This window comes from Crocodylus porosus, unplaced genomic scaffold (assembly GCF_001723895.1).
Source record: "Crocodylus porosus isolate Cpor-Errol unplaced genomic scaffold, CroPor_comp1, whole genome shotgun sequence".
Lineage (NCBI taxonomy): Eukaryota > Metazoa > Chordata > Crocodylia > Crocodylidae > Crocodylus > Crocodylus porosus.
This window is the reverse complement of record NW_017728886.1, coordinates 123,784,981-123,798,354: the sequence shown is the minus strand read 5'-3', so window position 1 is coordinate 123,798,354 and position 13,374 is coordinate 123,784,981. Positions and strand designations below refer to the sequence as shown.

At 40.9% G+C, this 13,374-nt stretch overlaps 1 protein-coding gene across 3 annotated transcripts in view; it reads right to left on the bottom strand.

Annotated features, from left to right (window-relative positions):
* The window catches only part of MARCH6 (membrane associated ring-CH-type finger 6), an 83,277-nt gene that overhangs the window by 16,409 nt on the left and 53,494 nt on the right, over positions 1–13,374 (bottom strand). For all 3 annotated transcript variants that reach the window (XM_019541505.1, XM_019541522.1, XM_019541513.1), the window contains exons 13-20: positions 11,046–11,114; positions 10,865–10,939; positions 9,809–9,943; positions 9,208–9,327; positions 6,827–6,927; positions 6,228–6,365; positions 4,419–4,620; positions 2,642–2,711 (exon numbers count right to left, since the gene is read on the bottom strand). In XM_019541505.1, coding sequence (XP_019397050.1) covers positions 2,642–2,711; positions 4,419–4,620; positions 6,228–6,365; positions 6,827–6,927; positions 9,208–9,327; positions 9,809–9,943; positions 10,865–10,939; positions 11,046–11,114 — 910 coding nt within the window. The remainder of the gene's footprint in view (positions 1–2,641; positions 2,712–4,418; positions 4,621–6,227; positions 6,366–6,826; positions 6,928–9,207; positions 9,328–9,808; positions 9,944–10,864; positions 10,940–11,045; positions 11,115–13,374) is intronic.

Here is a 13,374-nt window from a genome sequence, read left to right as displayed (position 1 = left end):
AGAAGCTGGACAGCCCTGTACTTGTACATAAGTACTGGCAAGCAAAGTTAAAATTCTATATTCTAGTGACCAGTCTGTCTTAATCCTTTCTTACAGCCTTGCCCCCATACGATAATCACTGCACAGTTGTCACATATATCCAGACCAGCAGCACAACTAGGGGTGGGCAAGTGTCTTATGAGCCCTAGGTGCCAATTTAGAGCACCCACTACCAGTGTGAGGAAGCAGCAGCAGCTGCCAACACCAGTGTTTGGGTCTCTGGTAAGACTCCCCCTGGCTTGAAGGCTGTACATAAACAGTCCACATGATGTCTTGGTAAAATGTTACTGTTATTCCTCCTCCTAAATGCAAACTAAAATGTACCTAAAAGGTTTTTCATGACTCTTGCACTAAAAAAAAATAAAAATAAAAATAACGGAAAGCTCATCTGCTGCTGCTTTGTATACAATAGCTCACTAAGCTTTCAATACTGTAAACTATAAATGTGATTATCTGTAATATCACAAAATTCAGAAACCTTGGATTTAACCAGTAAGGTATGAATTGTTCATTTTAGGTACTCTAATAAGAATGGCACCACGATTTCTGAAGCTACAATAGCCTGAAATTAGAATTTCCTGCCTGAAAGTGTTTGAACAATTTCACTTCCATCACTTAGTGCTCGTTTTAGTTAAATCAATCATTCAGATGAAGCTGAAAAGTTTATTTGTACTGATATGACAACTTTAAAACCCATTCTAGAAGACTTTAATGACCTCTTATACTGACTATTTGGGGGGGGGGGGGAAGCAAGATGCACAATTTATAAAGGGTCAATGGATACACTGTCCATTAAAATTCTCAACCTCAGCTCTGCACCTTCTCATATCAAAATTGTGTGCAGTATTTATTCCCATCTCCCCTTCGCACTTCACTCAAACTTTACCAGACAGACCTGTTTGAAGATATGGGCAAACAAACCATACACAAGAAAGTGAAAGGGGACAGATTTACTACATGTCAGCCACTTGTACATACGCACACACACTAACCTTGTGGCAGATGAAAGCTAAACTATAGCAGCTTAGCTTTCAATTAAAAAGCACCTGCATACTGAAATTTAGTTTCCCTCTTCTGTGAAGTGTGAATACATGCAGTTGTAACAGACTTGTCACCATCATCTTATTTTACCTTATGTAATGGATTTAACCCAAATCCAAGGCGCCCTTTGGGGTTCACTATAGGGCACGCATGGATCATCTCCTAAATTAGACTTACTCCTATGGTGTTTAATCTCTATTTTAGCTAGGGTAAAGCTGGCTCCAGTGTTGTCATTGTCACATCTGTATGTATCGTTCTTGATACAAATGTAAATTTTGATATAATCAAGACTGTCTTGTGAGATAGTGATTAACTTCCTCAGGTGTTTACATTTGTTGCTGATAACTAGCATATGACAAGAGTTTACACTGCCAAGCAATGGTGACTTTATACTTTTAAAGAAGGGGTGGCAGTATAAGAGACAGAGGTGGGGAAAAACATTTCTCACTAAGTAGAAATTAAAAGAGGGACAGATACTGGATTGGCAAATTCCTGTTTGAAAAAATATATATACTCCTGGTCTTAGTAAGATAAGGAAAGATTTTTGATCTAGTAAACGTACCTTCAGGGGGCATGAAGTTACTGGCATAGAGCATTTTTAACACCCTAAAAATGAAGTGGGGCATACGTTAAAGGCCAGATAAGCAACTGTACTTAAGTCAGCCATGAGGGCATGGCTTTTTCTTCAAACTTCCCAGGTACAGGGCAGGCTGTAGTCCTTTGACCAAGGCTGGCTGAGAAAAGCAAGCTTACAAGGAGATGCAAAAAACTCTGCCTCTGACCTCGAACCAGAGGTCTGTTCTCTAAACTGGGAAGCTGACTAAGAACTGCATCCTCGGATTTAAGGATTTAGGATAAAGTTACTGTTCTGATATTTTCTTTTGTTTATTTACTTTGATTTCTGTCTGTATTTCCACATACAGTTACTATATTCTTACATCTGTTCTTGTTTTTTCATGAAAAAAATCCTTTTGTCTTTTTAAAAAACACTGTCAGCAATACAATTCCCACAGTATTTGACTGTTTCGACTTGCCTATTCCAAGGAAAGGGGTATCCATATTTTCTGAGCACATGACCAGATAAGGATATGATCCTGCTAGCTGGCAAACCCCCCTCTGCTAAGGACTGGCAAGGCCTGAGCAAAACAGGTAGGGCTGAGCCACAAGAAACAGACAAGAGGGGCTTGGGACAAAAGGTCACCCCAAAAAGTGTGTAAGCATCGCAGTGGTCACTCAAGGCACACCCAGGCTGCATTTAAGACGAGGGCCTGTCACACATTGTCATGAAGTATTTTATATCGTGTTCCCACAATAACTTAACTAACTAAATTCAAAATCAAGATGATTTTGAAAGGTGCAACAGACATCAATCTCTTCTCCATAGCACTGATGTTTGGGTAATGATGCTGTCTCTGATTCATGATGGCATAAAAATTAAAATAATATACAGGAATATTTCCAACATTTTGTTCAAAATTAAAATAACTTATAATCAAAATACGACTAAGCGTGGGTCGGCAGGGGGCATTTTCAAACAGTGTCATCATCATAGCACACATACCTGGTAATGTAAGGCAGATAAGACTGGCAATCAGTAATGTTATACACATGAAAATAATCAACAGAAATATCTGAAAGACAGAAAACAAGCAGGACAGTTAACAGAAGAATAAAAAATTAAACTGACTGTAGGAATACTAGGAGAGGCATTTTTTTTCTGTGACCTCTTTTATTGGATCAACTATATAACTGGGAGAGAAATGTGACAAGCTTTTTGGCACAAAGTGCCCAACCATTTTTACTGCTCTGCAGTGGACTCTTTCCAAACTGTCCACATCCTGGACAAACATATCACACAGATCTGTTCAATGCCACTGAATAACACAGGTCACTCAATTTGACCCCAACCAGAACAAGCCCATACCAGAAGTGTAGGTCCCTAGCCTACTCTGATAATGAGGGGAAGCTAGGCAGATTCTTCCTTAGGTCCAGGTCCTATACACTTCATTGAGTGGCATGCCCTCTGCAAATTCAGGCAGACATGGTTGTAGTGACTACACTCCATTCATATCCAAGTTTTCCCTGCAACCTGAAAAGCTAGAATTTTTTAACAAGAAAACAAAAACTACATTTTTGTCATTAAATGGGTCTAGAAGTCTGTAGCCACAGGGTGGCTCTAGACCAGTGGTTTTCAACTTTTCATTTGCAGACCCCTAAAATGTTTTGAATAGAGGTGCAAACCCCTTTGAATTGGAAGCATGGGTAGTCACCAGGAATCTCCCAACCCAGCTTTCTGCTGTCCAAGAGACAGGGGCTCTGCTTCATCCAGGCAGGGTGTTTCCTGACAGCACACCAGTTGGGAAACACTGCCATAAGGGATTGGGAGCAGGGGGCTTATTTCCCCTGCTGGGTGCTGCTTGTGCAGAATTAACTTAGGGATCAGAACTATGCTGGGGCAGGAGCTTCCTCCTGGTTCTTTCAAAGTAGTTTACATTGGAGATGAAGCAATAGACCCTGGGATGCCGGAGGATTTGCAGATTGTTCTCGCTGTGTATTCCTTGCTACACATGCCAATTAAAGCTGGATAGCAACCAGCTATAAAGTTAGTACACATTGTTGAGGTCTAACTTTGCAGCTGCTTGGAGCTTTTTATTGTGCAATACTTTTCATGTGTAGCCTGTCTCAGTTAATTGCACAATTAACCAGTTAATTGTGCAATAAGTGTAACATGTAGAGGGGGCCACAGACACAAAAATACTGTGTTATCATACAAGAGTTAAGCCAAACCAAACCAAAATCAGTCTATGAACCATCACATTCTGAATATCTCCTCTATCTAGTGAGTGACATTTTATTTTGGCGTTTCCAGTAGACAAAGCAGGAAGAGAGATATAGTATTAGTTAGAAGCAGGGTAACTATTTGTTACAGAAATCACTCTAGGTTCTCTCCTCTGTCTAGTTCAATTTTTATGAATTCTTGACTCTTCTAAGGAAAAGGTAACAGGAACTCCAAGACAGAAGTTACCATTTTAGAATCCAACAGCCTATCTTCCAAATAGTAAGATTCCCAATCATAGAAGCCTTTTCGGCTGAACATCTCATTCTTGACATAAAAGATAATTCATGCACACATTATTCTCATCTAAGCAAAAGCAATCCATCAGCTATGAACAGCTGTTTGTCAAAAGTATATGCAATACCCAAGACATTAAAATAAGGAGCCTTACTTAGCTTCTAAAAGAGACATACCCTGAAATATACCTCAAATGAAAGCAATACACCAATTTTCATCATCTCTTCCCCTCTTCCTCTCCTTTAAAGATATTAAATGCACCTACCCTGAGCGGGAATTTTAAAGGCCTACGATAAGGCTGGAAACCCACAGGTCCTCCTTGTTGAAGTATGGCTTGATGGGCTGCATGAAGACCTTCCCCTACAACTGGAATGGCATTGTTATTGCGAGCATGCTGGTTATTAGGCTGCTGGTTTGCATTGTTTTCATTCTCTTCCTGGTCACCAAGTAGGTAGGAATGAAGGTCCCTGTAGTAACATGCATGAAACGATTGTTCAACTTCGTCTGGATTTGCAGCATGAATAAACACACAGAAACACACACTACACAACTATTTGTTAGTGTTCACTTAAAGCAAGGATGTCAAACTCATCCAGCTCCATGGGTCACATGAGTGTCACTGGGTTGGTCTGCAGGCTGGATCCACAGCTACACAGCACAGGGGTTCTGGGACAGCATGCAGTGCTCCGGACCAACCCTATGCTGCCTGCAGCACAAGGTCCAGCCTATGCACCACAGGCAGTGGACATCCCGTGCCAGCCCCTTGTGCTGCATGCAGTGTGTGTAGCCAAGTTCAACCCTGTGAACTGTGGGCAGCACAAGCCAGCCCTGGGGCTCACTGTGCACACAGCATGGGGTGCATGCTGCCTGTGGCATGTGAGCTGGACCTGACACTGCATGTAGCACAGGGGGTCCAAGGCATGGACTCCACGTGGTACCCCATGTCAACCTTCTGTGCTGCATCCAGCACATGGGACACCACGTCCAGTCCTTGCACCACATGCACTGGGGTCAGTCCAACAACCCACAAACCAGGCCATATGCCTCCATGGGCCGGATCTGGTCAACAGGCCGGGTTTGACACTCCTGGCCTAAAGAACGCTATAAAAAGGACCACAAGTTGTATACACTCAAAACTGGAATACAAACATACTTGATTAAATAAACCCTAAAAAGCAACTGCTCTTTTTTTTCCTCCCTTCTGCTTTTAAAAGAGCAGTTACAAAAGTTCCATATACATAAAAACAAAACTTTACATCAAAGTCTCTAGCATAAGCGGGTATAGTACAACGAAAGCAAGTTCTATGTTTAATATGGAGACAGCTCTCCAAAACCAGATTATATTGTGCATTTTAGTAATGAAATAAATGTTTAATCTGCTCTTTAGTCTGCAAAAACAAGATCTACAGGGTTTCTTTCACGCAAAGTCTTGTTCAATATTTAATAAGGCACAGCATCTCAACTGTGTTTTACAGGAAGCATTTGAACTTCAATTGATTAAGTTCAAGAATGAAACATGATACCTAAATAAAGACTAAATGAGCAATTCCAATTTGTAATAAATATTAAAGTTAGGACACAAATAAGATATATTTAAAAAAAAAACAAACATATCAGGAGTAAAAGGTTCACCTTTTAGCCAAGCCCTACATTACCTAATTTAAGAACTTGATGCTGTAGTAATGCTAACTTTTTGCATGGGTTAATAAAATATACATGTCATTTTTGTAGTTTTAGCAAGAAAATGCTGTCAGAGCCTGTCTCTTTGTTCTACAAAGATAAAATAGGGGGATAATATAAACTGTTATTCAGCTTTACTTAAAGTGTTTTTACTAAACAAATGCTACAATAGCATTGCAAAAGAACATTCTGAAATAAAGTATGTTATTACACGAAGTCCCCCAAAAAAGCTTTGCACTTCTCTGACAAGTACTTAATGTATGCAATTTACAAGCACTTAACTTGGCAATTTAATGGTCCAGTTGGGATATGTAGCCAAAGAATACATTTTTTCCATATTAAAAGAGTTAAAAAGACACAAGTGATATAAGAAAGATTGGCTGTTTACACTCACAGTAAGTAACCAGCAGTAACAGTCCATGCTCGTACAAGACCTTTCAACCACTGTCTTGTGTGTCCTTGTTCAAGCAAAGCTGGCAGCACCACCTGAAGCAAAAGCAGCTCCAAGGAAAGTTCACTCACAGGAGCATCACTAAAAACAGTGAGGAGAAAAGCAAAGCATCAAACATACAAGCAGTTTTCTATCAAGCTATGAATGTTTTACAAGCATGTATACCCAACTATCCAATCGTACAGGAAAACAGGAAAATTTAGGTAGGATTTCACCACAAAATGCTTGGGCTTTTACAACAAACATTTTTCTGAGCAATACTAATGCTGTTAGCAATATTTAGGGATTTAGCACAAGCAAGGTAAAAACAAAGTTCAGGTCTATATAAACTGAACAAATTATAACAATGGAAAGCCAATGCATAAAAAGGAATTTTATTTTAATAACATTTTTACTTGGCAAGATTTGCTATGCATCAGACATACTTTAGCATTTAGCTTTCAAAAGTAACGTTAATGATTTTAGTGGTACAACACAAAACTTCTGTCTAGTTACAGGTGGACTGAAAAACACCAGATTTAAAAAAAAAAAAAAAAGCTTACCTGTAGAGCATGACATTATACGGAAGAAAATTAGGCAGCAAATACTTAATAATACGGATAGGAAGCCAAAGCATGAGCAGAACAATTGACCCAAAGACAATCTGCAAAAAGAATGTTATAAATGTAATAAGTTACATACAAGACCTTGTTTCTATTGGAATATGTAAACTGATTAAAAAGGGTTTGATTGCCAGACTACAATTAAGATACATACATGGTTAACTAAAAATTCCTCTCATATTCAGGTAACTTAGGTCCCATCATGAAGAAACATTCACTTAACAATTAGGAGAGAAAATTGAATTGTTCTCTTAAGATATGAACATGATCACTATTTTTGGGGCCCGTGATCCCAGTATGAAGGTAATGAAGCTCTAAATCGATTCATAACTCAGACCTTCAAAGAACGGTAATTAGCCAAATTAATCAAGAAATGATGTTCAAACCAAAACATTCAACTCTACTGCATGCTATGTTTGAGATCTTTAGTAAAGACTGCATGGTGGCCTGTTGGGGGAATCTGTAAGGGGTGCACCAATAAAGAGTTCTTTGGCCTATACTGATGGCCAATTATTAACCAGTCATATTGGCCAATTCTGATCCAGTAGCTGATACGTCAATTTTCTTTTTATCAGTGCCAATCCTATATGGACCGATAAATCAGTGCACCTCTAGTATCTATCTATTGTGTTGCACACTTCGCTGATTACAACAAAGAACTTCTGTTGCAAGAAACCAGCAAAATGTATTGTCTATTGATGGATCAGTGCCTCTCTCCTGAGATGGAAAGGGGGATGTGAATGGGAGGAAAGCTCTTGCTCTCAGAGGACATGATGAGCACCGGTGGGGTAATCTAACAAGGCACAGAAAAAAAATGCTGCTTTAACACAGTATATAAATCACAACATGCCACACAGCATCATTTCCAATGCATCTGTGGGCTTATATCAAAGCAAGACATCTGAGTTTTTGCCTTAAAGGCCTTCCAGGAAAACTTCAGGTTGGACAAAGAAAGTGCTGTGGGTAGGATGGGGAAACCAGAAAAGACTTTAGAAATAACATCAGAGGAAGATTATTAGAAATAAGACATGCATAGAGTAATCCATCCCCTGCCATACTCTCAAGGGCACCAGGAACAGCTTATACTTCTAAAGCAGGGGCCCAACCTCCTACTGGAACATATGGCGGTAGATAGCACTGCTCAAGCTGTCAGTGTTCACCCAACGCCAATCACACAAAGGTATCACACACAACACAATATTATGGTTGAATCAAGACCCAGGTTTGCTCCAGTAAACTTAAACAATTCTACAACCCCATGGAATGCACTCTCATTATCTAAAGCAAGGGGTGCCAAAATTTACAGCCTGTGGGCCAGATCCAGCCTGAAGAACTGTCATGTGGCCCACAGGGCTTGTAGAGGGGTGAGGAATTTACAGACAGAGGTTCACACAGAAATCTGGGGCACAGAGAACTCACTGGCAACACATGACGGCAGCAGGAAACAAGCAATGGCTACACTAAGCCCCATGGCTGCCACTTGCTTGACACTACTGAATCCAGATCCAGTCTGTGAGGAGGCCCACAATCCAGATCTGGCTTGGGTAGGTGGGGCAAGTTTGACACCACTGATCTACAGCAATAAAGAAACAGTCAGCTGAAGGGACTAAGCAGTCCATGTGGTTTTCCCACAAGATTTGTGAACTAGAAAAAACTGTCTGTTGTCAGGGAAAGCAACTGGAATAAAAATCTGTTAAAGAAAACAACTTCAATTTTAATTAGTAAAAACTTCATATGCATCAAGAAAGAAATATTTTTTTTAAATGTGATTCTAATATAATAAAGGGCTTAGTCTGCTTGTCTGTCCATCTGTAACGCCCTTAGAACACTCCAATTGGTTACTGAAACAACCAGAGTGCCCCAAGAGTGTTATGGACAGAAGGCAGTGGTGCACGGCCATGACACCAGGGACAGAATGGGGAGGGGGGGAGGCCAGCACCCCTGGCCCTGCTCCTTGGAGGCAGCAGAGCGCCAGGGTGATGGTGAGGATGGAGTACCACTGGCTTCACCTCGCCCCCCCACACCCCAACCTGGCCCTGCTCCTTGGAGGTGGCAGTGACGCAGGATGCTGGCAGAGGGGGACAGAGAGGAGGCAGGGAAGGCTTTCCCCCCACCAGCTCCTGGGACGTGGTGGCATATGTGTGAGAGGGGGCGGGAGGGGGGCAGTGTTAGCAACCTTCCCCTCCTCTGTCCCCACCCACCCCTACCTGTCATTCTTGATGGGCAATTTGCTAGTTAGCTAAATAAGAACCATATCTGCAACACCACGAAGAGGAAGTAACTTCACTTTTAAAGAAGAAAGTTAAGAAAAAAAGCCTTACCACTGATAAAATAAACCTCCTAAGATGTCTATAAATTGGTAAGTGAATCATTTCCTGAACTGGATTAAAATCTGGATCATTCAAATTCCTCAGGAACCAAAGGACACCAGGTCTCAGTACCTGAAATAGGAAGAAACACCTGAAGTTCTCTCTCACACATCTGAAAACATGTAAGCAGTGAAAAAATTATTAGCATTTAATACAATTATTGATTTGAGATCCTGGGAGGGGGGCGGGGGTGATTTAGACACTACAGAGCTTTACAATATGAATGTGAAAAACTTTACAAGAAGGCATAACAAAGCACAGGTGGACATTGAAGAGCATTATGAAAAAATAATTTCTACTGTGGTTAAATATCTATGAGAAGACATACACTAGAAGGTGTAATTCACTGATAGCAACATCCATTAAAAACCTTCTCTCTCTCAAATATTTAGCAACCATTCAAATTCTCACTTGTAATTAAGTGCCCTGGTAGCTCTATTTTTTTTTTAAAGACAAAAAAAACCCACTGAAGATAATATCCAATAACTATACTATAAGAATAACAGCTTGACAGGGAAGCCATACATGCCCCATTCACCTCTGAAGAACTTACCTCTCTCAGTAACAGAATGAAGGATGCAAAATAGAAGACATAAACCATTCCCACTAGCCAGTGCAGGAACATTGTGGTACCAGGGGCAGACTGGAAGCTTAACTCTCTGTCTTTCAAAGTAGCATCAAACATTTCCTATAATGTAAAAATTAGGTCTATGTGACCAAAGTTTAACAAACACTCTGTATCAGTTATCTTAGTTCAAACCTACTCAACAGAGTTAAACTGGATTACATGTTTGTTTAAACAAAAGGTGCAAACTCTTGCTAAGCTGCTACTTTAGAGTAGCACTTGTTGAAGAAAGCCCAAAGTCTTACACTGTTAGGTCCCCCCATCTCTGACAACTCCACAAGCTTTTAAAATAGTTAAGAATTCAGACTCAAGATGGCAAGTAGGCATCTTTTTCTCTATTCTTAACTGGTTTTAAGTGAAAAGAAAACTAATATTAAACATGCAACAATATAAAGTAACCACTGAGTTTGAACTAAATTGAAATATTCTGTAAACATTTATTCTCATTAGCACTGATTTTTACAGTACTAAGGGAAATCTGAGAGCTATTTTTTTCTGATTAGCATTTAAAATTAATCACTTTCAAGCTTTGGAAAAGTTAACTTTTTAAAATTTGCCATTGTTCTTTGCATCCCAAGATGAACATAATCATCTTGCTCAGGGTGCATCAAAAACCAAGGGGGGGGGGGGGAAAAAAATCAAAAGTGCACCACAACAATACATGTTCTTTAATTTTCCTCAGGAGCAGCCACTCAAGCAGCAAAATCCACAGAATTATCAATGAGATAGATAAGTAGCATACAGAGCCTTCCATGATACTTTGCATCTCCGCTTGTAAACAAAGGGGTTGGACTTTATACATGGCACACAACTTTTTTTTTTAATACAGGAAGATTAATTCAACATTGTTGTAGTACACTGAAAACAGTCTTCAGACATATCTTCAAGTACCCCCACTTTTATTGTCATTTTTCTTTCAAAAAACACTTTTCCTTTAGATAAGATATGTAAGACAGTATACACTCCAAAAGTTCCTATTCTTACCAAGGAGCATATATCCAACCACCAGCCGCAGATGAGGGGAAACACACCAATTTCTACCACCACTAACAAGGAAACCTTCACAGAAAAGAAAAAATGTCATATTAATTTAGTATAAAACACTAATGAAGGTAGAACTTGACTTAAAATTTAAGAGTTGTCATTTTCAGAAGATAAATACTACCTTAACAACGATATAACAGACTCCTAATAAGCGACGGGATCTCTGGAACTTGACAAGTGCTGCCAAACCCTGTGAAATCTGATTAAGGAAAGTACTGAATGAAAAGTTATAAGATCAGTAGAACATAAAATTCAATACATATAAAAAACTTTGTAATCTAGTTTCTTGCAAAATGAAATTCTGGAAAAACCAAATGAAAAAACAAACAAAGGCTCACATCCTGGGTTCTAAATTTTCTTATGTAACGTTATTCTGGGTGCTCAATTTAAGACACCTTAAAACGAAATATTATTTTAGAATAAGTGTGCATTCCCTAAAGAAAAAAAAAAAAAGATAAAAAAAAAGAAAAAAAGTCAGTCAACTATTAAAAGCTGGACATCAAAAATTCAGATGCCAGAAATCACTGGTAGGCAAGTTTCTTTGGGTAGGTGTCACCGGTCACCTTTGAAAACATAGTGAAAAATCTACCACTAAGTAGTAAACAGTGAAGAATAAACCTGAAGATTTAACAAAGTCCAGCTCACCTTTATTTTAACGAGGTAAGAGAAATGCTCATCTCTATAGAAAGCCGAGGGAAAAAGAGAACGTGCATGTACATGTTTTAAAGAGTCTCCTTTCAGGAAACAGAAGGCGAGGGATTCCAAGATAGATGTAGCATTAACTGCTGTACTATATGTTTCTACAGTGTATTACACAATAATATGACTGTGCTAATGTATTAAATATTAATGCTTCTTTCAAACAAATATCAATTCTTATCTTTTTAAAGCACACTTCTCAGCTATGAGCACACAGATCATAGAATGACTTCTATGATCAAATCTGCTCAGACTTTCAAAACACAGTTCAGTTTGCAGATGGGGTTATCACCATTTTTAAGTCAGGTGACAGCACTAGTGCAAGTTGCCCCCCCACTGTGTACAGGCAGCTGTGCCAGCATAAGTAATTCTGCTGCAGGAGTTAAACCAGCTTCCACAAATGCTAGAATGAAGAATGCAAGATAAGAGAAGACTATGGGGGGATTTAATAACAGCCTTCAACTACCTGAAGGGTGGTTCCAAAGAGGATGGAGTTGGACCAGGGGCAGGCAAAACATGGCCTGCAGGCTGCATCCAGCCCATCAGGCACTTTTACTGACCTGCAGCACCCACCAACTAATTGTACCCTGCCCGGCCCTTTGGTCCACAAGGGTGGGAGTGAAGCGCCAGGCAGGGGCACTTGGGGTACCCAGCAACAGGGAGGGGCACTTCACAGATTTCATAGACATCAGGGCTGGAAGGGATCTTGAGAGATCATCGAGTCCAGCCCCCTGCTCAAAGGGCAGGAAGTCAGCTGGGGTCATAGGATCCCAGCAAGATAAGCATCCACTTGGGGTGCTTGCATCTCCAGCCAGCGCTGTATGTCACAGCAAAGAACACAGCCCAGCCAGGTCTATTGCCGGGGCTCCCTGACATGCACATGCAGCCTCCGAAGGGAAGCTCCAAGTACTCTCCAAGTCCTGGAGACTGCTGCCATCGCTGCTACCTGTTGTGTAGATCCCAGAACTCCGCCAGAAGTGGAGGGGAGCCCCAGCCCCAGCTTTCCCGCAGAGTCCCACGATTTGCGCAGCAGGGACCGGCGAAGGCAGCTGGCTGCAGTGCATGGAGCTTCCCTGCAGTGGTACATGAGTTGCACATGCGCAGCAGAGAGCCTCGGCAATAGAAGAGGCCTGGCCAGGCAGTGCTCGTGCATCAGGCACAAGCACCCCAACCACCCCTACCTGCTGCTGCCACCACCTGCAGGAGCTGCATGCCATAGGGGAGTGTGTGTGTGTGTGTGGGGGGGGGTTCCCACTGCCCCACACTCCACAAACACCACACACCCACTCTCAGCCCCTACAACCCCTCACACATACACCCCCCCAACATACCTTATTGCCCTCCACATGCAGCCACCCCCCTCATGAACCCCCCATACATACCCACACACCTCCCACCCACCCCCAAAACATACAAGACTAAGCCTTTATTTGTGAGTCATTATGGAAATCACCTCTATATACATGAGGCAAACAGAAATCATGGCAAAAATATTTTTTGTAATAAAATTAAAATGTTATAGTAGGACTTTTAGTGTACAATTTGTTTTTATTTCTGGTTCTGAGATGATAACTCCCTGTCCCAAAAGGAGTAGTTCCAGTGGGGAGAGGGGCAAAGGGAGGGACTTCCAGTGGCAAAGGTCAGAGGTTAGAGGTGGGACTTCCAGTCCCAAGATGGTGACCAAGGGGTGGGGCAATTGTCAAGGGGCAGGGCTACCCATGTATCCCTCAAAAGCTCACCCAACCTTGTTA